At 46.3% G+C, this 25,353-nt stretch overlaps 1 protein-coding gene across 1 annotated transcript in view; it reads left to right on the top strand.

Moving 5' to 3' along the window:
* Positions 1-25,353, top strand: part of cpxm2 (carboxypeptidase X (M14 family), member 2) — a 222,156-nt gene that overhangs the window by 165,855 nt on the left and 30,948 nt on the right. The window contains exon 11 of the mRNA XM_070875011.1: positions 8,634-8,931. Within this exon, the coding sequence (XP_070731112.1) occupies positions 8,634-8,931 (298 nt within the window). The remainder of the gene's footprint in view (positions 1-8,633; positions 8,932-25,353) is intronic.

The raw sequence follows: 25,353 nt of genomic DNA, 5'->3' as shown, positions 1-25,353 counted from the left end.
AATTGGAGAGTGTAAGAACACTAAGATCGATATGCTGACAAGAATATTCATCAGTGGCACCAATCAAATCCATAGCTTCTTCACCTTACCTCCTCATCAAGGAATTGTCTGAGGTTTACCACCCAGTCAATGCCTGGGAATTAATAGGCTGTAAATTGCAGCCTCTCCAGGTGGGTACGATGTGTGCACGTGCCAAAAAGCGGCATTTGCGAACTGTCAAAATGTCTTTTGACAGATCATATTCATCCCCCGGAAAAGGACATTCGCGGGCAGAGATTTGTGCTATTTGCCCAGCGAATGTCCTACAAATTCTTACGCCTGGTAAAAGCACGTGTGTAGCCTGCTTTTATCAGCGTGCAGGGCCGAAGTTCAGGGTCTCGGAAAGACCCATTACTGCCCGTTTGCGGTGGCCATGTGGTGGAATCCCGTGGCCGCTGCTTTGTGGTCAACCGGCCGCCCCGAGCCAAATTCAGGTCGGGTTTTTTTTGGCCTTTCCCCACTTGCGCCCCGCTGCTGCCGATCACCACAAGCACGTCATAAAAGCGTGCACCGCCGCTCTGCCTCACCTCCATTTTATTCCGATCCCAGTTCAGCAAAAGAAAAATCGATGCCCCGCTGCGTGGTGCCACCGACAGCTTTTTCTGTCGGTGCACCTTGTCTCCTCTCTCTTCGGGGCTGAAATTCAGGCATGCCAAGAAGCTGGTGCACCTATGATTTCTTACCTGTTTTTACTGCTGGGAGTGTGGAGGCGGCCCTCCGATCCATTGTCAGGACAAGTTTTTTTTTACGTTGGATCACAAGCTGGTCATAAAGGGGGCGGAAGTGCGGCGGTAAGTGAGGCTGAGAGGCGGAAGTTGGGGCGAGCTTGGGACTCCGCCGCTGTCAATCAGCAGCGGAGCGGTGGAAATTAAAGGGGAGGGCCAAATGCAGTGGCTGCCGTATAATTTTTTTTTGCCGACCGACTTCCATGTCGGATGGACTATTCTGCCCCGGGTTCGACCAGGCCACCAACAGGTGCCAGGATGCCAGGTCCGGCCGAAACCTTCCCTGGTGACCCAGTGGCAGCAGTTAAAAAATTCCCGATTCTTTTGCCTTTAACGGAGGGGAGAGAGCGTGGTGACGCTCAAACGCTGTGATCTCACCACCGCACCGCTTCTGATTGACAGCGGCGGAGTCCCAAGCCCGCCCCAACTTCCGCCTCTCAGCCTCACTTACCGCCGCACTTCCGCCCCCTTTATGACCGGCTTCCGATCCAACGTAAAAAAACTTGTCCTGACAATGGATAGGACAACCGCCACCACACTCCCAGCAGTAAAAACAGGTAAGGAATCATAGGTGCACCAGCTTTCTGGCATGCCTGAATTTCAGCCCCTAAGAGTTTCAAAAGATAGAAAAATTAAATTTTATCACTAATTTTTATATTAAAAACTCTGTCCATTAAAGTAAATTTATTTTTACCCCTATTAAAACATATTAAAAAAAAAATCAAAAAAATAAATTGTAGTCTAAAACATTTAATCAAGTTCAATTTCAATTAATTTTAAATATGTGAGGTGTTGTTTTTATTTATTATGTTGTGTTTCTGTGTTTTTGGGGGTACAAATGGAATTCACCATTATTATCAATGAGAATACTCCATATTCATTGGTGGTCCAGGCCCACGTCATCCCAGGCTGTACATACGCTCCTGGGATGAGCAGGCCCCTATGCTGGGCTGTGAATGGAGGCCTCGGACCGCAAGTCTATGTTCCTCCGGGATCACCAGGTACTTTCATTAAAAAAAATTTTGGTTGGAAGCGTCCGCCTGCAGGAAGCCTCCAACCGCAATTTCAGGGCCAATGATGTTCGAATTTGGCACGTCAAAATGTCTTACATCAATCAGTTTGAATTAAATTAGTATTTACACAACTAACCTCCCAACAGGTTCCATACAAGCTGCTAAGTGGATCAATTAACCCTTCCTTGCCAATTATAAAAGAAGGCAGACAGCAAGTCATGAACTAACAATTATTTATTAACCTTAGCATCATAGATATCAGCACTTAACCATTGAGCATGCACACAATTAGTAGGGGTAATTTATGAAATAAATAATAGAGATTACAAGAGCAGTTCAGTTATGCCACAGTAATTCAGTATTAAATGCTTGCTGATTATAAATTTACAGTTGCGATTAGTATCTGAGATTGATACAAATTGGTGAGATTAATTTAGGATTAAACTCTGTAGATAGCTGACAAGTTAGTTAGCCAGTCTATTCAATAGATTACAGTCTATATGCTTGTAGTTATCAATGTTTCCAGAACTTATATAACCTCATCCCTATGAGCTGGTGAGCATGAATTGGTTGCCTCGCTTTCCTCTGGAAGCATGGGGGTCAAGTTTCGGCCTGAGTTGCTCCTATTTTTTTGGAGCAACTGGTTTAGAATGGAGCATCTTAGAAATTGCAATTCTCGGCATTTAGTTTGCTCCAGTTCTAGTCAGTTAGAACAGTTTCATTTTGGAACTGATTTTTTTTTTCAAAAGGGGGCGTGTCCGGCCACTTACGCCTGTTTTGAAAGTTTAGGCAGTGAAAACTTACTCCAAACTAACTTAGAATGGAGTAAGTGCAGATTTTTGTATGCCCAGAAAAACCTTGCTTACACTGAGAAAATCAGGCGTAGGTTACAAATTAGGCATAGGGAACGAGGGGGGCGGGGGACAGGGAAGTTTACAAACATGAAGCACATCACTTTTACAAATAAAGAGCCATCATCAATAATAAATGATAAATAAATCAATAAATCAACCAATAAATCAATCAAAAAAATGTAATAAAAAATTTAAAAATCAATAAATAAAAAATTACGTTTCTACTCACCGACTGCAGCATCGGGAGCCCTCCAACAACGTGCTAGGACGGGACCCCCCCCCCCAGTGTGTCTCTCTCTGTCTCTGTCAATGTGTCTCTCTCTCTCTCTCTGTCTGTCAGTGTCTATGTGTTTCTGACAGTGCGGGGAGGAGGGGGAGGAGTGGGGGGGAGGGGGGGGAGGAGTGGGGGGGAGGGGGGAGAGGAGTGGGGGGGGAGGGGGAGGAGGAGGAGGAGGGGGGAGGAGAGGAGAGGGAGGGAGGGGGAGAGGAGGGAGAGGAGAAGGAGGGAGGGGGAGAGGAGAGGGAGGGGAGAGGAGAGGGAGGGAGGAGGAGAGGGAGGGAGGAGGAGAGGGAGGGAGGGAGGAGGAGAGGGAGGGAGGGAGGAGGAGAGGGAGGGAGGGAGGGGGAGAGGAACGGAGGGAGGGGGAGAGGAGAGGGGGGGAAGAGGAACGAGGAGGGGGAGAGAGGATGTGAAGAAGCCAGGCCGAAGACTTCATGTGGGGCCCGCCCCCAGCAAGATGCCGGGTGGGCGGACCCCGCCGAAGGAAGAGGGAGCGGACCGGACTTGAAGGGGGGTGCCAGGGAGCCGGAGCGAAGCGAGAGCAGGAGCTGGGGGGGCGAAGGGGGAGAGCGGGCAGCAGAGCGGGAGCTGGGGGGGAGGTGGGGGGCAGCGGAGCGGGAGCTGGGGGTGGGGGGGGAGAGCGGGCAGCGGAGCGGGAGCTGGTGGGGGGGGAAAAGGGCGGGCAGTAGAGCGGGAGCTGGGGCGGGGGGAGCGGGCAGCAGAGCCAGAGGGAGCGTGAGCTGAACAGGGGAGGAAGCTGGAGCCAGAGCCAGAGCAGGAGCTGGAGGAGGGAGGTGCAGTCTGATCTTCGCCGCCCCAGTGAGCCCATTCAGCCAGGGCTAGTGGCGGTGTGCTTTGGGCCCCTCCCACACAGTTTCAGGCGCCTGGAGCTACTGCACATGCGTGCACACTGTAGCGTGCATGTGCATAGGTCCCGGCACTGTTTTCAGCGCAGGGACCTGGCTCCGCCCCCCACAGCTTGTGCTGCGCCGCGCCAAGGGCTTGGATTGACCTGAGGAAATGGAGAATACCGAGGTAAGTTTTCAGCATGGTTATGAGCGCGGAAATCAGGCGGGGCTGCACCGTTCTAAGCGCAGCCCGAAACTTGACCTGATTGTGTTAGCTTTCTGAGAGATCAGAGTGATGGGGAACCTGTGTCTGTAGAGGTGCTATCTGTTCCTCCTGGATCCTGTGCTCCTAGGTGAATTCCTTTTCCACACTGTTAGATGATTCTGGACTAGCTGGATTACATCTCACCTCCCTTGATTTCAGGTAAACTTGTACATCTAAGTGATGCACTTAAATCTGTTTGTTTTTGGCTGATATAGCTGTACTATCTTTACTTTTGTAACCTTTCACTATTTCTGTCAGAGTTGCCCTTTCCGATTTTGCACAGACAGCCTTCTCCATATTCTAGATAAAGAACTTCTACACTTTCTACTACAAAGGCTCCTAAAAGAAGTAGAGCTAAAGTACGAACCAATGATTGAAGACTGAAAATGGAACACTGAATATTAGTCAGTGGAACACTGAAAACACTTATATCCTTAATTTCCAAAGAAGCCTCAATTCTATTAACCAATTTGAGTGACCGTTGTGTTAAAAGAGTTCAGGGCTTCTGGTACTTCCCCTGATGACCTTCAAATCAATGAAACACTGGCACCTAGACTTGCCAGTGTGTCCATTTACTACCGAGCATCTCAAGTTTTTGGTAACAAAGGGGACGCACACAGGTCCACATAAAGCAGGACATCTTTATGTTTACCTTAAAAAGCCATCTTGATGGCGTGTCTTCTATCCCTGTTTTGCTTGGATAAGCCTTCATGGTTTAATTCACAAAAGCCCTTTCCGAGCACTCAGTCCAACTACTGGCTCAATATTGAGAACATATTTAAGTCAATTCTTAAGGCATTTCTCCTCAAAGATTTTGAGTTATATTTCATCAATTTTCTTTCAGAATCAAAACAAACTCATCAGGTTGACCTGCAAATTGTTGATCCACCTGAAATGCGTACATTTTAAACGATGCTGAGGCATCGTTCACCTGCAGATTGTTGGCAAGCTAAGCATTGAGCTACCAAGCAAATGTGAACCAGATGGGTTAGCAGCAACAATCCACGTAACTACACGTGCCAATGTCAGCAATGAAATAGATTTAATACATTCCAATTCCGTTTCTATATTCCTCACTTTTCTTTTATTGGCAAGTGAGGCAACATATAATTTGATCTAGATGCACTGTGCTTAGGAAAATGCAACGATTTGGTCCAACAGTCATTCATGATTGTATTATTAAAATAAAATACTAAAATGGCAGGAATGCACAGAATAACTCAAATGTTGACTGGTAAGTGCCATTTACTGTTCTGTCACTCGCCTCTCTATCCATACAAGAAAATAATCAATGTATTGTAACTTTACTGTGGGAGCATCTTGCTTTGGTTATTTGTTATGTTGTGTTTAACCAAACCTCAGAATTTCTCTTCTGCAGCACTGTGAATTTTTCCATTTTATATGCCAGCTACCTTTATGCACTCTCAAGCCACCACCAGAATGGCAATTAGTGGGTTTTAGACAGTCTCGAATGGAAATAGTTTCGAGGTCAGATCAGTAACATAACTTCAGCAGTGATTTGGGTGGATCTAAAGTGCAGATGGGGTAGCAGAGGCAATCTCTGCATAAGTCAAATGGATGGAAACAATTAAAAGGGAGTGTCACAATAAGGAGAGAAAAATTCTGAAAGCCTTTGACTGCCAGATTCACTAGCAGAGCATCGCTAGTGTAAGGCCCAGGCATTATATAGTGAGAGGGCTATAGGGGTTCTGAAGGTAAGGTTTTACTGCATTGCTAGATATTGAGAGGCACTGCAGTATGCTCCCAAGCAGGACTCTAGTACTGCTGTGCCTGTCACGACGTCACAATTCAGATAGAATTGCACATGGCTTCATAGGAGGAGGTGGGTCTGATACTGAGGAGCTTGGATTTGTGCATCAGGTGGATCAGCACTTGGAAAACTCTTCAATGTCAGCTGCCGGCGACATTCATAGGGAGATCATTAGTAATACGTTCTCCTCAGATTAGCTACATTGCACCACAGCCAATTCCAACTATTCCAACAAATCTGTCTTTCTGGCACGTCGCACCTACCAGAGGTCATGTGATCTTATATAATTGAGCAACATAGTTTTTATTTTGCAATAAGTATTCCAACCTACTTCCTATTGCTGTGTTTCCACTGGATGCCTGGGTGTGCATTTCTAATACATATCCTCGTGCTGCCTCTAAGTGTCACTGATTGGCCAGTGTCATGAGAAGTAGTTGGCAGCTGCTGTGGTACCAGAGGCTCTTGGAACTGAGGTAGCCATTATCTAATGACTGTTAAGTCTTGTGAGCGACCTGTTGTGGGCTATGGTGGGGGTGAGTGAGGTGGCACTCAGTGCCACTGTCCTCTCCCTCCATGTGATTTTGGTGGCCTCCTTCCCTGCGAGCCCAGCAGATGACTGCTCCTCTGGTGGATCTCATCAAGAAAGATGTGTAGATCAGCATCTGCAAAATTGTGGCCTCATTTCGTTCTGCCACCACTTATCTGAGTCCTTCCTCACAAGCTACCCGAATGTGAAGTAGAAGCCATGATAAAATGTTGAGAAGGCAAGAAGGCATAAGGATTCCTTAGCTTATAGACCACTCCCTTTGAATATTCTGACAAAAGCTGAAGGAGAACATACATACCATTTACCTGCTGTGCCTCCAGGGATTGGATGCCAGTTGTTGAAGGCTTTTACAACGTACAGCAATAGGTTTCGTCTCGCCCCTCCCCCACCGCAGTAATTTACTCCCATGTTGCACTCCTGTCCCATCAGTGAATATCAAACTCAGCTGAACCCCCCCCTTCCTCTGCCCCCCTCTCCACCAGCTTCCCAGTTCCATTAGGATCCGTAGTCAACTCACTGGTGGGTGCAAGTCCCACCTTGTTGGTTATAATGGGACTGCTACGTGGATTTTAGAGGTTGAAGTGTAACACATTTGAAAATCTATACTATATAGAGCCAATTTATGTTTCAAACAGTTTTAGCCAAAGCCATTACAAATAAAACAGAAAATTTGAGTTAGTAGCTCACAAAATACCAAGGGCTGGAAATTAGATTGAGGGTTTTTAGAGGCAGTAATGCCGTGCGGTGGATAAATTTAGCGCCGGGAAATGGTTTGCATCAGCAGCGAATAAATTCAGCAGCTGCGCCCTGACAGTGGAGCGGAGCGCGAAAGGAAGTGCTCCACACCTCTCTCAGGGCGCTAGGCCGTGTGAGCAACTGAATATCTGTTGCTAAAGAGCCGGCTTCGTAGTGTCCTAAGAGAGACATCCCTGCAAAAAAGAAATCTTAAAAAAAATCACAAAAATAATTCCCTATATTTTACGCACCCCAAATAAACTTAAATCCCCAAAAGAAAAAAGAACAATCACACTTACCTCATGCAGTCATTCCTTCTCTCACCACCACCGGGACCACGGGGCGCTGTAGGGTTTTGAGAACAGGCTGATACCAGGGGCATTGTACACCGGCGTGATGCTCCCGGGCAGTACTCCTCTGCGCCGCTGGTACCGGGACACTGAAATTACCGTGCAGCGCAAATACCTGCGTCGCAGCTCCCAACCCTTTACCGCCTCTGTTCCAAACCTCGTGAGGGCTGCTATCTCAGCGAATTACCAGTCCATGACCCCTTAATCTGCCTATTGCGATCGTTCAGTGAAGAGCTCTCCGGCTGGATTTTTGATGACTTTGCGACCGGATTTTTGTCGCGATTTGACCCTCTGCGGCAAAAACCCGGTTGGCGGGATCTTCGGGCATCTTTTTGCGGTGGCGCTTCCACGTACCGCCGGGGAGAGGTGCGCCGAAGCAAAACGACGTGCAACGTCGCGGATTGCGTTACTGTCGTACTTTCGGCAATGTGCGCCACACCCAGAATACCGACTGGGCCAAACCTGTCAGTGCAGCCCCGCCAGTAGCAGTAAGTGTGAAAACCTGAAAAAAAGGTAAGTTAATTTTTTATTTTTGAATTATTTTAAAGCGATTTAGTAGGTAAGGGTTTTGTGAATGTTTTTTATTTTCCCCCCCTCCCAAGGCCTCTCTCGCAACGCTACCAGCTCCGGACTAAAGTTGCCAAAACTCACGGTTTGTGCCACAAATCGTCACACAACGCCGGCTTTACCAATGATGTAAAGGCCGAAAGTTAGGCCTAAAAACAGTAGCGCAGCGAAAACGGTAATTTTGGTGTAAAACTACCGTTTTCACCGAAAACCAAAAATCCAGCCCTTAGTCTTGGCTTTAACTATTACTTGCTATAACGTTTTGGCTGAATTGTGCTTGTATCAGAATTGAACAAAGTCTATTAAATACATGTTGTGAGTCATTATCAAACTGTACAGATATTTTATATTGTTTCACATTCACAGATTATCAATGAAGAACAAAGCTGGACAGATTTACTAATACACGACAAAATTACTCTTTAAAATATAATTTAATAAATAGATCGATTCGTACCTCTTTTAGGGAGCATGAGAGGGTTAATGACACCTTAACTTACCTAAATCGTTGGAGTACATATCCAGTGCCGGTGAAAGTAGATAGCTTTGATATCAGGAGTCAATGAGAGCTGCACATGCTTTTCTTATTCTGCACCAAATATTGAATGTAATTCTAATTGAAAATAATTAATTTTACAGGTAGCTGTTGAGACACGAGCAATAATTTCCTGGATGGAAAAGTTTCCATTTGTGTTGGGTGGAAATGTACAAGGAGGAGAATTGGTTGTGACATATCCATTCGACATGACTCGGTTTAGCACAAAGGTCCATGAGTACAGTGCCACGCCTGATGATCATGTCTTCCGGTGGCTGGCATTCTCTTATGCTTCCACTCACCGTCTAATGACAGACGCAAATAGAAGAGTGTGCCACACAGATGATTTTGCTAAGGAAGATGGAACTATTAATGGGGCATCATGGCACACCGTAGCAGGAAGTAAGTGTGAAATGCGTGCATGAATGTAATGAGCAAAGAAATAATAATCAACAATTGACCCACTGGTACTTGCTTTTCTAATTCAGACATATCTTGCCTCTTGTGCAGCTTTTCCTCACTTTCTGGAAACATTGTTGGGTACAGATTGTGTAAAAGTATAACCCTTGCCAAATGATTCTCTCTGCTATTTTAATCAGCTTATCTTAAATGGGTTATTGTCTCCAGTAAAAAAGCAGAGAGAGGAAACTTGTCTGAGTACATTCAAAACTTGCATTGTCGACAGTAATTGCCACAGTTATATCTTCCAGAGACACAGCCAATCACAATAACATGCTGTGTGTTGGCAGCCTTACTTTTTGAACCATAATAACATGTTTTAATTTAAACTGTGTCATTGGGCCCAAGTTTCGAGCCACGCCTAGAACAGCACAGTCCCGACCTGGACGCACGTTTTTCGCGCCACAAAGTGCGCCTAAAAAAACCCTCCAGATTCTCCACCTCCCTGCAGGTCCTCTGGCCCTAGGCGCAGCGCAGCAGGAGCTGTAGGGGGCGGAGCCAGGTCCCTGCGCTGAAAACAGTGCCGGGACCTCTGCACATGTGTGCTACAGTGGCCGCGCAAGTGCAGCAGCTCCAGGCGCCCGAAACTGTGTGGGAAGGGCCCGAAGCACGCAGCCCCTAGCCCTGGCCCAATGGCCTCACTGGGGCTGTGTCAATAAGGCTGCCTCCTACGCCCAGCTCCTGCTTCCTCCCGACCCGACTCGACTCCCGCTTCCCGCCTCCGGACCGGACCCGACACCCGCTCACCCCACCCCCCCCCACCGCCCCCAGACCGGACCGACACCCCCTCCCCCCCCGCCCCCGGACCGGACCCGACAACCGCCCCCCCCCCCCCCGCCCCCGGACTGGACCCGACACCCACTCCCCACTCCCCTCCCCCCTCCCCCCTGCCCCTGGACCGGACCCGACACCCGCTTCCCCCCCCCCGTCCCCGGACCGGACCCGACACCCGACACCCGCCCCCCCCCCGCCCCTGGACCGGACCCGACACCCGCTCCCCGCTCCCCCCCCCGCCCCCGGACCGGACCCGACACCCGCTCCCCGCTCCCCCGCCCCCCCTGCCCCCGGACCGGACCCGACATCCGCTCCCCCCACCCCCCCCGCCCCCAGACTGGATCCGACCTGACCTCCCTCCCCCCGACCTGACCTCCCTCTCCCTCCCTCCCCCCGACCCGAACCGAACCGACTTCCCTCCCACCACCCCCCCGACCCGCACTCTTCCCCCCGACCCGACCCAACGCCACCTACCTGTAAATCTGGTGCTGGGGACGGGCCCTGCCCGAAGTCTCGGGCCCAGCCCGTTCAGCGTCCCTCCCCCTTCTCCTTCTTCCCCACCCCCCACAACCTCCTTCCCCCCACCAATCTCCTTCCCCCCCCAATCTCCTCCCCCCCCAATCTCCTTCCCCCCCATTCTCCTTCCCCCCCCAATCTCCTTCCCCCCCCAATCTCCTTCCACCCCATTCTCCTTCCCCCCCAATCTCCTTCCCCCCCCAATCTCCTTCCACCCCATCTCCTTCCCCCCCCAATCTCCTTCCCCCCCCAATCTCCTTCCCCCCCAATCTCCTTCCACCCCATCTCCTTCCCCCCCCAATCTCCTTCCCCCCCAATCTCCTTCCCCCCCAATCTCCTTCCCCCCAATCTCCTTCCCCCCATCTCCTTTCTCCCCCTTCTCCTTTCTCCCCCTTCTCCCCTTTATCCCTTTCTCCCCCCCTCCCCCCTTCTCCCCCCTCCCCCTTCTCCCCCATCCCTGCCCTTCTGCCCCATCCCTCTCCCTTCTCCCCCTTCCCTCCCTCTGCTCCCCCCCTCTTTCCCTCTACCCCCCTCCTCCTCCTCCCCTCGCTGTCAGAAATACAGACACTGACAGACAGAGAATGAGAGACACACAGACAGACAGAGAGATAGAGACACTGACAGAGACACACTGAGGGGGGCATCCCAGCATGCTGTTGGAGGGCTCCCGGTGCTGCAGTCGGTAAGTAGAAAACGTTTTATTTATTGATTTAAAAAAAAAATTATTTCTTATTAATTTTTTGGATTGATTTATTGGTTGATTTATTGATGTATTTATCATTTATTATTGATGATGGCTCTTTATTTGTAAAACTGAAGTGTTTAATGTTTGTAAACTTCCCTTTAAACCCCCCCCCACCATTCCCTATGCCTGATTTGTAACCTACGCCTGATTTTCCAAAGTGTAGACAAGGTTTTTTCGAGCGTACAAAAATCTTCACTTACTCCATTCTAAGTTAGTTTGGAGTAAGTTTTCACTGCCGAAACTTTGAAAACAGGCGTAAGTGGCCGGACATGCCCCCTTTTGAAAAGAAAATTCTGTTCCAAAGTGAAACTGTTCTAACTGACTAGAACTGGAGCAAACTAAATGACGAGAATTCCGATTTCTAAGATACTCCATTCTACACCAGTTGCTCCTAAAAATCAGGAGCAAATCATGTGGAAACTTGGGGCCATTGTGTTCACGTGTTTGTAAAGAATCAAGACTAGTTAAAATGAGTGTAGGATATTTTTCATGCGATACCTTGTCATTTTGCCCCTGCCTTCTGAAATTCTGTTCCTGAACCACTTTCCTTAGCTTCCTTTCCCCTTCAAAAAGGTCATAGAAACCTACTTATTCACCCTGTCCTTCGGATCCCCTTTCTACAACTCCTTTCCTTCCTACAACTCCTTTCCTTCCTTCATCTACCTCTACCTCCTTAAAGCCCTCTGACATTTTCCTTTATATGAAGAGCATTATATAAAAGGTGTTGTTGTACACAGACAATATCCCTTTTATGAGGCCTGCATAAATGGGTGTTGAGTATTATTGTAACGGCACCACTTGAGACCAGACCTAAAATTGATTGTCCTCATATTGACCTCCTATTGACTGATCTGTTGCTATAATTAATTATCAGCTCCTGTAAAACGCCAGTACTTGGCAGAGCTGAAATAATTCATTAATCCTCCCTCACTGCTAAACAGTTTAACTGCTAACTTCGGCTGTGTAGCGCCCTTATTTTCAGTGCTACGGGTGCTGATTCTGGTGATAAATGGTGCCTGCGGCGTGCATGCACATTTCTGGTGTGAGCTGCGCCGGACGTGATTTTGGGTAGGTCATAGGCGGGGCGCTGGGCACGAGCGCTGGAAGTATGCAGAATATGTACATCGTGATGTCAATCAGCGTGCAATGCAGTTTTGACGCCAGTGTTGCCATCTTTGACCTCAACACTCCAACTAAGGCCCCCTCTTAAACACGCTCAGCTGGACATGTGTTCAGCAACAGGAAGGACCCACACCAGCACTATTTAAAGAGATCATCACCCGATTTCACATTAGTTGCTGATTGATTTCTACTGCCTCTTGGTGAGTTTGTCCAAGTGTTTGGTGGTTTGTTATCTTATTTGAAGTTGCTGAAGTGTCCAGGAAATGGTGTGGCAGGTTACTTCAAGGCTTCTGCTCAGACCAGTTGCTTCTAGACATGGTGCAGTAGTTTGTATCCACCTTGTCCTGCAAGAGCAAGGGAAGTGTGTCAGTGAGTGTTGTGCAATGTGGTTGGATGATGTACCTGTCATGGTTGAATAGCTGGCAGTGTGCAAGCTGAGATGTGGTGTGAGGCTTGCAGCAGTGCTATGTGTGTGAGGGTGAGGTGAAGCTATGAATGTGAGGTATGAGTTGTGATTGATAGAAATTGTTAGTAGGTGAGTGAAGGAGGGCATGGTTAATTGAGCAGTGCCTGAGTCTAGTGATTCAGCTGTAAGGATATGGCATTTGAAGATGAATTCACTGACCATGTCCATTCAGTGCGAGGTCATTAAACGTCTTGCGGCACTGCATCCCGATCCTCAGGGCTACACAGCTGGCATAGACCGCGACAGCTATCTGCTCCCATTGTCTTCTCAGTTTGTTTGGAGGGCCTTCTGGCCCAATGTGGATACAAGACATCTCTCCAATGTCCACCTCCTGCACCAGGGTCTCACGTGCTGCATCAGAAAATCTGGGAGCCCTCTGTCAGCAATGTTGCTGTATCTTCACTCTTCCTGTTGGTCACACACTCCTCTACAGTGACTTCTAGTACTTGAAGCACCTGTGTGTCCACACACATCTTGTGAGCTGTAATATATAGGGAAATTCTAGCAAATTAAGAAGGGCCTAAATCAAACTAAACCTGAAGGATTCAGAATTTTTAGCACTGAAGTGGAAATGTTAGCAGAATTTTATAGAAAACAAATCTTAGAACAAAATACCAATATTATTGTTCTTTTCAAATACTTCCAATTTGATGAAATGTTGTTATTAAAAATATTAAAAAGAGTTGGGATTTCCCACATCCTGTTGTTGTATTTGGATAGGCGGGGGAGGGAACCCACAGTGCTTGAATCCCACCCAATTTTGAACCTATCCCATTATTTCTGGCAGACAGTGGGAAATGCCCATTGACAATGGGCTGGTGTAGTTAAGTGAGATGAGAATGATTTTGTGATATATAACAACCCATTATCCAAAGCCATAACACCGTAAATCACTGTAAAACAATGCAGCGAGATGATAGATTTTACTTGCTGACACCCAGGCTGCTGTGTGGGTCTGGCACGGCTCCTTCCAATATCTCAAAACTACTTTGCTGTTTCAACAACAAGTTAGTACCTCGAGAGCCCGACCACGACCAGGAGAAATGTTACCCTGTTAAAGTATAGGTGGCGAAGGCATATCCCAGTCATGTTCAAGTACCTTTGGTGAGGACTTGCACACTTGGGTAGCAGTGAGTGTACCACCGACCTCAGGTACAGGCAAATTCCACCTCATCATTCCCCTGAACTCCATCTTGTCTGCCAGCTTTTTAAGGACAAGAGAAAGTTCAATAGGAATGCTCACCCTACCAATAAGGACTGTTACAAATTACAATGAAACAATATCCAAAAATGCACACATTCTAAATGTGGCCTCACCAATGCTTTACACTCAGTTAGATTTTTGGTCTTGTAATGAGATAACATTGAGATACATTCTAATACTTGATTAGGCTTGTTGATAACAACTTCACATTGAGTGGCGACCTTCAATGAGCAGACAGTAACCATACCTTTGTCCTTTCAAACAAAAGCAAAATACTTGGATGCTAGAATCTGAAATAAAAACAGAATTTCCTTGCCCTTTCATCTTTGCTAATGGAAACCCCTTTATCAGATGCACACAATTCGTGTTTGCTGTTCCAAAATGCACTACCTGATACAGGAGAAATTATAATGGGGAATAAGGAAATGGCAGAGAAATTAAACAAATACTTTGGGGCCGAAATTGCCCCCTGCCTGAAACGGAGCGCACACATCCCGTTTCTATGGTTTTTACCGCTGTGGTGGTTGGAGTGGCCTCTTGAGCGAAATTCCGCTCTTTGTTTTTTTCAGGCGGACCGGCAGTCACTCATAACGGGGGCGGAAGTTGAGGCGGTGAGTACACCAGAGGGGTGGAAGTTGAGGGGGAGGGGGGGGAGTGTAGTGACTGCCGCGATGATGTCATCATGACGCCGCATCACCACGGTTCTCCCATTCATTTAAAGGGGAGCGCCTCCGCGATGTTTTAACTTCGGTCCGCTGGGCCACCAGGGAGGGTTTCGGCTGGGCCAACAGCCAAACCCGGGGACATAATTGTCGGGCAGACATGGCAGTCGGCCGACAAAAAAAAACATGCCGGCAGCGGCAGGTGGTCCTCCCCTTTAAAGTAAGCCCCACCATCATTACAGAAGGCTTCAGCCTCAGTGCATCACTGTGAAAAAAACTTGTATTGGCACCGCCCGGAATTTCGCCATCGAGGGGGTACATCGGTGGTGCGCACTGTGATGACGTACCTAGGATGGCTCAGCAGCAGCGGAGCGGTGGGCGGGGGGGGTGGGGGGGAGTGTGGGTCATCACCGGGATACCGCAGGAGCGGAATTTTGATAACGGCGGCCATTACACGAAAAGTCGTCGGCCATTGCACTCCGCAGCATGGCCGGCGCTTTTCGTTAACAAGAGGCCTTAAGGAAAGGGACAATTTTGGCCCCTTTGTGTCTGTCTCAAAGGAAGAAGATGCAAAAAACTTCCCCGAAATAGTGGAGGATCAAGGGTCTAATGAGAATGAGGAACTGAAAGAAATTAGTTTTAGTAAAAAAATAGTACTGGAGAAATTAATGGGACTGAAAGCTGATAAATCCCCTGGACCTGATGGCCTACATCCTAGGGTTTTGAATGAGGAGTTTACAGAGATAGTGGATACTGGTTGTCAATCTTCCAAATTCCATAGATTCTAGAACGGTTCCCGCGAATTGGATGGGAGAAAATGTAACCCCGCTATTTAAGAAAGGAGAGAGAGAGAGAGAAAACGGGGAACTACAGACCAGTTAGCCTGACATCAGTAGTGGAGAAAATGCTAGAATCTATTATTAAGGACGTGGTAACTGCACACTTAGAAAATAATAATAGGATTGGGCGGAGTCAACACAGATTTACGAAAGGAAAATCATGTTTGACAAATCTGTTAGAGTTTTCTGAAGTAGAAACTAACAGAATAGATAAAGGGGAACCAGTGGATGTGGTGTATTTGGATTTTTAGCAGAAATTCTGTAAGGTGCCGCACACGAGGTTATTAAACAAAATTAGGGCTTTTTGGATTGGGTCATTTTCCGGTTGGCAGGCTGTAACTATGGGGTGCTACAAGGATCAGTGCTTCGGCTTCAGCTATTTACAATCTATATCAATGATTTGGATGAGGGGACTAAATGTAATATATCCAAGTTTGCTGATGATACAGAGCTTGGTGGGAATGTAAGCTGTGAGGAGGCTGCAAAGAGGCGTCAAGGGGATATAGACAGGCTAGGTGAGTGGACAAGAACATGGCAAATTGAATATAATGTGGAGAAATGTGAAGTTATCCACTTTGGTAGGAAAAATAGAAAATTGAATAATTTTTAAATGGTGAGAGATTGGGAAATGTTGGTGTTCACTGGGAGCTGGGTGTCCTTGTACACGAATCACTGAAAGTTAACATGCAGGTACAGCAAGCAATTAAGAAAGCCAATGGTATGTTGGTCTTTATTATAAGAGGATTTGAGTAAAGCTGTCTTACTGCAATTATAAAGGGTCCTAGTGAGACCATACCTGGGGTATTGTGTACAGTTTTGGTCTCCTTACCTAAGGTAGGATATACTTACCATAGAGGGAGTGCAACGAAGATTCACCAGACTGATTCCTGGGATTAGGGCATTGTCCTATGAAGAGAGATTGAGAGGTGATCTCATTGAAACATACAAAATTCTTACAGAGCTTGACAGGGTACATGCAGGGAGGATGTTTCCATTGGCTGGGGAGTCTAGAACCAGGGGTCACATTCTAAGAATCTGGGGTTGGCCATATGAGGAGAAATTTCTTCATTCAGAGGATGTTGAATCTTTGGAATTCTCTATCCCGGAGGGCTTTGGATGCTCAGTCGTTGAGTATATTCAAGGCAGAGATTGATAGATTATTGAATATTAAGGGAATCAATGGATATCAGGACAGTGCCGGTAAGTAGAATTGAGATACATAAGAACATAAAAACATAAAAAATAGGAGCGGGAGTAGGTCAGCTGGCCCCTCGAGCCAGCTCCACCATTTATTAAGATCATGGCTGATCTGGTCATAGACTCAGCTCCACTTCCCTGCCCACTCCAAGTAACCCTTTATTCCCTTATCGCTCAAAAATCTGTTTACCATCGCCTTAAATATATTCAATGACACAACCTCCACAGCTCTCTAAGGCAGAGAATTCCATAGATTTACAAACCTCTGAGAGACGAAGTTCCTCCTCATCTCAGTTTTAAATGGGCGGCCCCTTATTCTGGGACTATGTCCCTAATTTTAGTTTCCCCTGAGTGGAAATATCCACTCTGCATCCATCTTGTCAAGACCCCTCATTATCTTATATGTTTCAATAAGATCACCTCTCATTCTTCTGAACTCCAATGAGTATAGGCCCAACCTACTCAACCCATCTTCATAAGTCAACCCCCTCATCTCCGGAATCAACCTAGTGAACCTTCTCTGAACAGCTTCCAATGTAAGTATATCCTTTCTTAAATACAGAGACCAAAATTGCACATAGTATTTAGGTGTGGCCTTACCAACACCTTGTGCAGTTGTAGCAGGATTTCTCTGCTTTTATATGCTATCCCCCTTGCAATAAAGGCCAACATTCCATTTGCCTTCCTGATTACTTGCTATACCTGCATACTAACGTTTGTGTTTCATGCACAAGGACCCCCAAGTCCCTCTGTACTGCAGAACATTTGCGATTTTTCTGCATTTAAATTATAATTTGCTTTTCTATTATTTCTGCCAAAGTGGATAACTTCATATTTTGTCACATTATACTCCATCTACCAAATTTTTGCCCACTCACGTAGCCTGTCGATATCCCTTTGAAGATTTTTTGTGTCCTCCTCAAAATTTGCTTTCCCATCCATCTTTGTATCATCACCAAACTTGACTACATTACACTTGGTCCCTTCATCCAAGTCATTAATAAAGATTGTAAATAGTTGAGGACCCAGCACCGATCCCAACACACCCCACTAGCTACTGTTTGCCAACCGGAAAATGACCCTTTTATCCCAACTCTCTGTTTGCTGTTGGTAGAAGATTAGCCATGACCTTATTGAATGGCGGAGCAGGCTCGAGCGGCCGAATGGCCTACTCCTGCTCCTATTTCTTATGTTCTGTTGTTCTTGCCATTCCTTAACCAAGTTGTTTAATTGATTTACATATCAATTTCCCTTAAACTCATTATTTAGATACATGGGGCTGAAAATTTGGTGACTTTGCGACCTGGTTTTTGGTGCGATTTCACCTTTTTCAATGAAAACCCAATCGGCGGAAAATTTGGAGATGTTTTGCAGCAGTTTTCAAATAGCGCTGGAGAGAGGAGCGCTGCCGTGCAAGACTCGAAATACCGCTTTTGCCCAAAATTTGGCTCTATGCTCACCCGTATTTTGCGCGAAATTGACCGCCAGGGAAAAGGCTACGTTGCAGCCCTTGGAGCATCTGTATGAAGATCTGTAAAAAAGGTGAGTTAAATTTTTTACTTTTTAATTCTTTTGCAGCAATTCGCTAGATAAGTGTCTTGTAAATGTTTTGTCAATTTTTTTTTGTGTTTTCCAATTTATTTTTAGGTGTTTTTCCACCTCCCAAGGCCCAACTCGCAGCAGCATCGGCCTCGGACTAAAGTTGGCGAGGATTGCGGTTTTCGCCTCGAATCCTCATGCAACGCCGCTTTTTTCCGCTGTGCAAATTAAACATTGAATTTACGGACTCATAGCGATAGCGTTGTGATAATGGTAATTTTGGTGAAAAAATACAATTATCGCTGAGAACCGAATTTCTATCCTATAGAATTATCAGTAAATATAAGGGCCCCTATTTTCTACTTGGTGCATTTTTGGTGCCCGCTCATGTTAACAGACAATTTTTTTTGTGTACGTTCACGGCAGAAAAAAAAATCGGGACTTTTGCTAAACAAATATTTGATTTTGATGCCACGCTCTCCGAAGTTGTCTTGGGGGGTGGGGGGGGCGGAGCTTCAAGTCTGTGCTAAAAAACTGTCTGGGCATGTGCGAAAAAAGAAACTTCCTAATCTGGATCAGACTTATTGAAAGAGCCCTTTGTGATTGGATCGTTTTTCTTTTTGCGATCGGATCGTGCTGGCTGGATCTTTCTGCAATTTTGAGCATTAAAACCTGTAAAACATGGCTGAGAGGGAAGTGGAAGAGGAATTCGAAGGAGGAGAAGGAAGGGCCGTTCGATTTCTTCCACACAAAGTGGTAGATATCATTGAGAGGAAATGAGATCTGCTGGCAACTTGGGGAAAAGTGAAAAAAAATAAAACCTGCTATAATGGCTCAACTTTGGGGTGATGTTGCTGTAGAGTACAATACAGTAGCCATCACTCAGAGAATTGGTGGGCAGCTGAAAAAGAAGTGGCAGGACCTAGGACAATTAATTAAAGTAAGTATGCACTGCAATGACATTTGTAAATGTGTGTGTGTGCATGCGTGTGTGTGTGTGTGTGGCCACCACACAAAAGGATCCTCTCTTAAAAAGTTCTATTTTCATCTTTGCAGTTGAAGAATGCAAAGATCAGGAACCACAGGAATCGTACTGGTGAAGGTCCACCAAGTAAGCTGCAATTGAGTCAGCTGGAACAGAGGATCTCTGATCTGATTGAAGCTCACTAGAAAAGATCCACCATCAATGTGGATGCTGGACCAAGGTCAAAGAGACATGGTAAGCCCTGCAATTTGCACTGTGGGTTGGCTAAATATTGCGTGGGCTAGCTAGGCTTTAATGAATGTTTTTGATATGTTTTACATCAGCTGTGCGTGAGGAAGAGGCAGAAGATGATCCAGAAGGACAAGCAGAAGGACCAGCAGAAGTAGCACCCAAAGCACATACAGAAGAGAGTCCAGAATTGTTTCCTGATTTTGAGCAAGATGATCTGGATGAAGGCCAGCATGAAGATCCCCCACTGATCAGATGGTCATATTGGACCTGCAACCGGTGGAGCCCATGGATCAGGATACGGGTCCCAGTGTGGTCCAGCAACACACACCTGTGAGAGGGATGCCCAATAGGGTAGTGGAGCAAGACACAGGTGGGAGATGGCAAAGGAAGGTGGAAAGGATAGCTGAACCACAAGCGCAGGTAGACATGGTACAGCTCATTGGATGAATGGGGAGAGTATGCAGCTAACCAGGTTGCTCCTGGACACCATGGGTGAGGTGAGGGTAGAAATTGCGGGACTGTCAGGAGAAGTAACAAAACTGTCTGGAGGAATAGAACCACCACTGGTGGGGCAGATTAGGGAGGGAATGGTGGATGCACTTGATGCACTGTTGGGACAGCTGATGGGGAAATTGTCTGGCATATGTGACAGAAATTTGCAGGTAGTTGCTGCAATAAGGAAACACACCCAGGTTGTCATTCAACAACACCAATTGGCGGCATCAACTGCTGCCACTCAAATCACCCCCAGACCACCCTCGGGGACTGTGCCGCAGGGTTATCCACAGCTTGAAAACGAAGACGAAGACGAACCCGGGCCTTCCACAAAGGTGTCTATTAGGTCTGTCCCTGTCCATCCCCACCAACGGAAAACAAAGAAATATAACCTTGGGCTCACCGGGGGCTGAGGAAGTCTGCTGCGCCAACAGACAGAGCTAAGGGTAGAGGCACCAGGGCGGGCAAGAGGGGCACTACACGCTAGTGTTCATTGAATAAGGGGGAGGAGAGATAGTTGTATCTTGTTGTTACTTGTTTTGCTAATAGAAACGTTTGATACAATAAAGTTTTGTTAATTGAAAATGTTAAAGTTTGCCATAAGTTCAAAGTTTGACACATGTTAAATGGAAATCTTAAAGTTTGATAAAAATTGTTTTATTAAAGTTGAGTACAAATGTACAAATGTTTAATAAACCTATTCTTTTAATTTAACCAGAATCAGTGCATTATTTTGTGAATTTAATCAACATAAACCAACACATTATTAAAAGTGCAACCAGATGTAACCAGTTAACATGGTGCGACACTGTAATCAACCGAGCCGCCGTTTAGCCTTCAGAAAAACATTCACGGATTAGCCACTGACGCAAGTCTCTAGCAATGGCTAGAGGTCCCTTTGGTCACCCCACCCTCTTCTGCCGTTATCCTGCGGCTTGAGGTGGTTCCTCCTCCTGCTGCTGGTCCTCCTCCTCTTTCTCTTCCTCCTCTTCGTCAGCCTCCTCTGAATCATCATCTCTCCTTCTCCCGTCAGGAGGATCTTCAATGTCCTGTACCTGTCCCCTCATGATGGCCAAGTTGTGCAGCATGCAGCACACGACAGTGAACTGAGCGACATGGTGAGGGGAGTATAGCAGGCAGCCTCCAGAGTGGTCCAGGCATTGGAAAAGCTGCTTTAAAATACCAATTGTCCTCTCTATGATGTCCGTGTCGTTATGTGGGATATATTGTACTGACGCTCTGCTTCAGTATGAGGTTTGCTTAGGGAGGGGGTCATAAGCCAGGTGACGAGCCCGTAACCTTTGTCCCTGAGCAACCAGCTCTGCCCTTCTGGCAGCCCCTGAAACATCGCAGATATAATAGGATGAAAGCATCATGAATGCGACCGGGATATTTGGTATCCACTGCCTTGATCCGCTGCAGATCGTCGCACACCAGCTGCACATTTAGGGAGTGGAATTCCTGTTGCGGTAAGCTTTGGAATCTTGCAAGGGTTCTCTCAAGGCGATGTGAGTACAGTCAATGGCACCCTGTACCCTGGGGAAGTTAGCAATTCGAGAGAACGCTACAGCCCTGTCTCTCATTGCCTGTGTTTTCATAGGGAAAGTGATGAACTGGTCCCTTTTGGCATACAGTGCAGCAGTCACCTGGCGAATGCAGCAACGATGACGTGCTGCGAGATCGAGCGTATGTTCTCAGTCCTCCTTCCATTTGTTGGCAGATCTCAGCGATGACCTCCTTTCTCAATCGCAGCCTGTGAACACAGTCTGCCTCATTCAGTTGCAGGTATGAGCGCCTCTCCCTATAGACTTGCTGAGGGTAAGATTTCTTCCCCATCAACCTGTCTCCTCGATATCGGCGTTGAATTATTTGTCGCCTCTGCATGTTCATGCGATGTATGGCCAACGCCCTTATCACATCAGGCATGCTAAAAATTGCACCCATTATTATTGTTATTATGCAGATAAATATTTAAATCATTGACTCCTTTCCTCTCCATTTTGCTCCACAAGGTTGGGTGACACCCTAGATCGGACCACACCCTGATCTGCGCATGCGTTTGTTTGTTTGTACAGTGATGATTTTCTTGGGTCACCTGTGACAAATGGTGATTTCTAACTTGCTGCTGTGCCTGTGCACAAAACGTCCTGTTTCGGATGCTGACCGAGCTCGAGCACGGGTTGAAGGAGCACCGGCTGGGCAGGATCGCAAGCTCGGCCAGACACCACAAGAACTCGACACTCAGCTTCAAAAGCAGCTCGGGCTCTGATGCTTGTGTCCGGCCGAGCCCGCGACCATTCCCGGCCAGCACTCCCCCGACCCATGCCTGGAGCCTGGCCAGCAACGATTGTGTTGGGGTGGACAGCTGCGATTTGGGTGAAAAAGAACCCTAACCCTAACCCTAACCCAGCAAAGTTATTTCAGTTCCCTCCGAAAAACTTATACATTTGTTTATTAAATTGTCTCGCTCCAAAAGCTCGGAAATTACTTTCCGAGTTATTTTCAGAGTACCCTAACCAAAAAAAAACATGCATTTGCACTTTATTTTGTCTTTTTTTGCCTGGCCACAATGTCCTTTTGTGGCGCTGCACCAGTTTCCTTAAGTTCACAGAAGGCATTTTTTTCGGGGCTTTTTGTAGACGGCCAAAATCGCCTAACTGCACAAAAACGGCGCCCAAGCCCGTTTTCACTCGTGTTTGCACCAAAACTTCACCCATGGTCGGCGCCGGCGTACAAACGTTGGCGGAAATTGGCAACGAAAGATTTCACGCCAAAAAATGATTGGACGCCAAAAAACGGCACACAATGGTGGTGAAAATAGGGGCATATAATACTACAAAATACTCTCCTCCAAATCATTTATGAATTGTGTGTACAAATCCGATAGAACCCCTTTAGTTGCTGCCCTGCAGACAAAGCTTTTTTCAATTTATCATCACCTTCTGCTTCCTTCTGCTACCAAGCTGGTCTTTAATCCAACTATGACTTCTCATTAATTCCGTAAGCCTTATCCTTATTTAAATGCTTCACATTTGAAACATAATGGAATGTCTTTTAAAATTTGAAGTAAATTATGCACACTAGATAGTGCTTATCTACTAGCTTAGTTGCGCTCTTTAAACAAGCATTGATAATATCCCCTATAATGCTGTTGAGTATTTTCCGCACAATAATCATCAAGCTGAGTGGCCTATCATTTCCAGGTTGATGTTATTGTGTCTGTAAGCACTCTAGTAATGACTCCATGAGATAAGGTATTGTACTTGAACTGTTGTGACCTTAGTCCATTTATTGCAGTTCCTGAATGAGGGTACAGTAAGGTGAGCTCTCTTTTATACCTGGTTACCTGCAGTGTGCAGGTGACCCCAAGGTCTCCACCAGTTGCACCCTCTGGTGGTACAGGCATAGAGTATACAATATTCAGTGGTCTTATGTAACTGTACCTTGATTGTACAGGGTATATACATACACAACACATGTCTCTCTTCTCTTTGAGTATTTGGATTAGGTTTGCTCTTTTACGTTCTCTTATTTATGGATTTTATTGAGCCTCACCTATTTCCTTTGTAATTTCTTTGAGAACTCCATGGTGTGCTGCATCTAGCCAGGTTGTCTTATAGATATTTCATGGACTATTTTGCAGTGACTCCTCCTATTGTCTAATTGCAGTGGAATCAGACAGTGGGCCTTCTGGAAAGGGCTACCTACAGGGGTTTGTGAAAGATGGCGATGACACAGTACAAATTACAACAATACATCTGTTTGTGTTTGGAAGCTAGGAAATAATTTTCAAAACTAGCTGGTATCCAGTCTACTGGGAATTCTAATTATAAGCAAGGAACAGATATAGCAGATGCTATGAAATTTGTATTGTCGAGTCTGACATTATTGATTTAAAATCAGTTATACTAGCAATAAATCCAACCATTATGCACACTCATTGTACAGCTGAGACCTTGCAACAGTTCTTAAAAATAAACACAAATTAATCTGAGTTGCTATAGTAAGTGACATCTGGCAACTAATTCGAAATAAAAGGCTCATTTACATTCTGAACGTGACATTACAAAACATTTCCTAACATTGAGGTATCATTAAAAACATATTGAAAGATGGGGGGTGAAATTGATCTTGGGCGTGAACCCAAAATGGGCGACAGCGAATTGACAGCCCATTTTACATACTGCCCGATTTTTTTTTTTCCATTGACTTTGCTATTGCCCATTTTCCTCTATCGCCCAAGATTAATTTCACCTCCAATTTTTATTGGCATAGCATCTCCACCACTGCTAAAATTGCTTGGTTACCCCTTCCATGTCAAACGTTTCTCCCCTCATCTCTTAACTCTTCCCGAGACTTGAATATCTGGTAAAACTTTTCTAACACCTCGCCTTTATTAATAGATAGGTTACAAGAGAAAGGGTGTCATCTGATTGATGATCATTTCGCAATTTTAATCTGCATCCACTCTCCCTATTGCCACCTTTCTTGTCTCTATTTTATTAGCATTGCTGTGGTCAGTGTTCTTTGTTCTCTTGCTCCTCCTAAGCTGAAAATATGCTATATGTTGTTCCTCTTCCTTGCATCCTCACTATTGAACTACAAACACTTTAGCCAAAATTCTTGGAGGTTCACTCCATGGAAGTGTGATGGAGTGGAACCCCATCGCCCTCGCCCCATACTGGAAAGCCAAACCCAAATCCTGGGGACGGAGTTATTGGGTATGGCCAAGGTAAGCCGCCCACATCTGCATAGGTGCATCAGTGGTGTCTGCCCCATACTGCCAGTGGAATACAGGGAGTGGTGCTACGTCTCTCCAATGGCGGAGAGGAAACCAGACAAAACCCTAAAGAAATATGTCCTCTTCATTTCTTCTGCTGCTAAAGGAGCAAGTGACCCTCTGGAACTGATAACTTTTCCTAGTAAAGGTCTGGAGCCTTTTTTACAGGCCTCAATGGGACTCCCGCCACCTCTCAGTTCTTAACCCCATCCCATCTAACTCCTTACCACAGAGCTATTTAGCTTTCAATGCCCGGTACACCTTCAATGGTCCCCTTTCCAGAGGCTCTATTTGTACATACTGCAAAGTTGCCATCATTACCTTTCCTCAAAAAGTCTACTCTTGATTCCCCCCCCAATTCTCTTCACATGCCATCCGATCTCCAACCTTTTTTTCCCCTCTGGTGTCGTCATCATCATCTAGCTGCATGCCTACCTCTTCCATCACGCTCCATCTGAGTCCTTTCAGTCTGGTTTCTGCCCTATCCAGAGTGCAGAAACCTTCTTGGTCAAAGTCAGCAACATCAGTATTTATGACTGTGACCATGCCTTTAAATCTCACCTTGTCCCCCTTAACCTCTCAGTGGTTAACCCCTTCAACTCTTTCATTGCGCCCCCCTCCCCCACACCCACACCCACACCATCTGCTTCCCTTCCAAAGCACAGCACGCACTTGGTTCCACTCCAACCGATCTCAAAACACCTTGCACATGTCCTGTAATGCTAATTACTCTCATCCTTAAGGATCCATTCTTAGAATTCTCCTTTTTTTATTTGCATGCTGCCTCTTGGGAACGTCATCTATAGGCAT

The sequence above is a fragment of the Pristiophorus japonicus genome, chromosome 3, assembly GCF_044704955.1.
Source record: "Pristiophorus japonicus isolate sPriJap1 chromosome 3, sPriJap1.hap1, whole genome shotgun sequence".
In the NCBI taxonomy this organism is placed as follows: domain Eukaryota; kingdom Metazoa; phylum Chordata; class Chondrichthyes; family Pristiophoridae; genus Pristiophorus; species Pristiophorus japonicus.
Note: the sequence above shows the minus strand (reverse complement) of the source record. Positions and strands in the feature narration are given on the sequence as shown.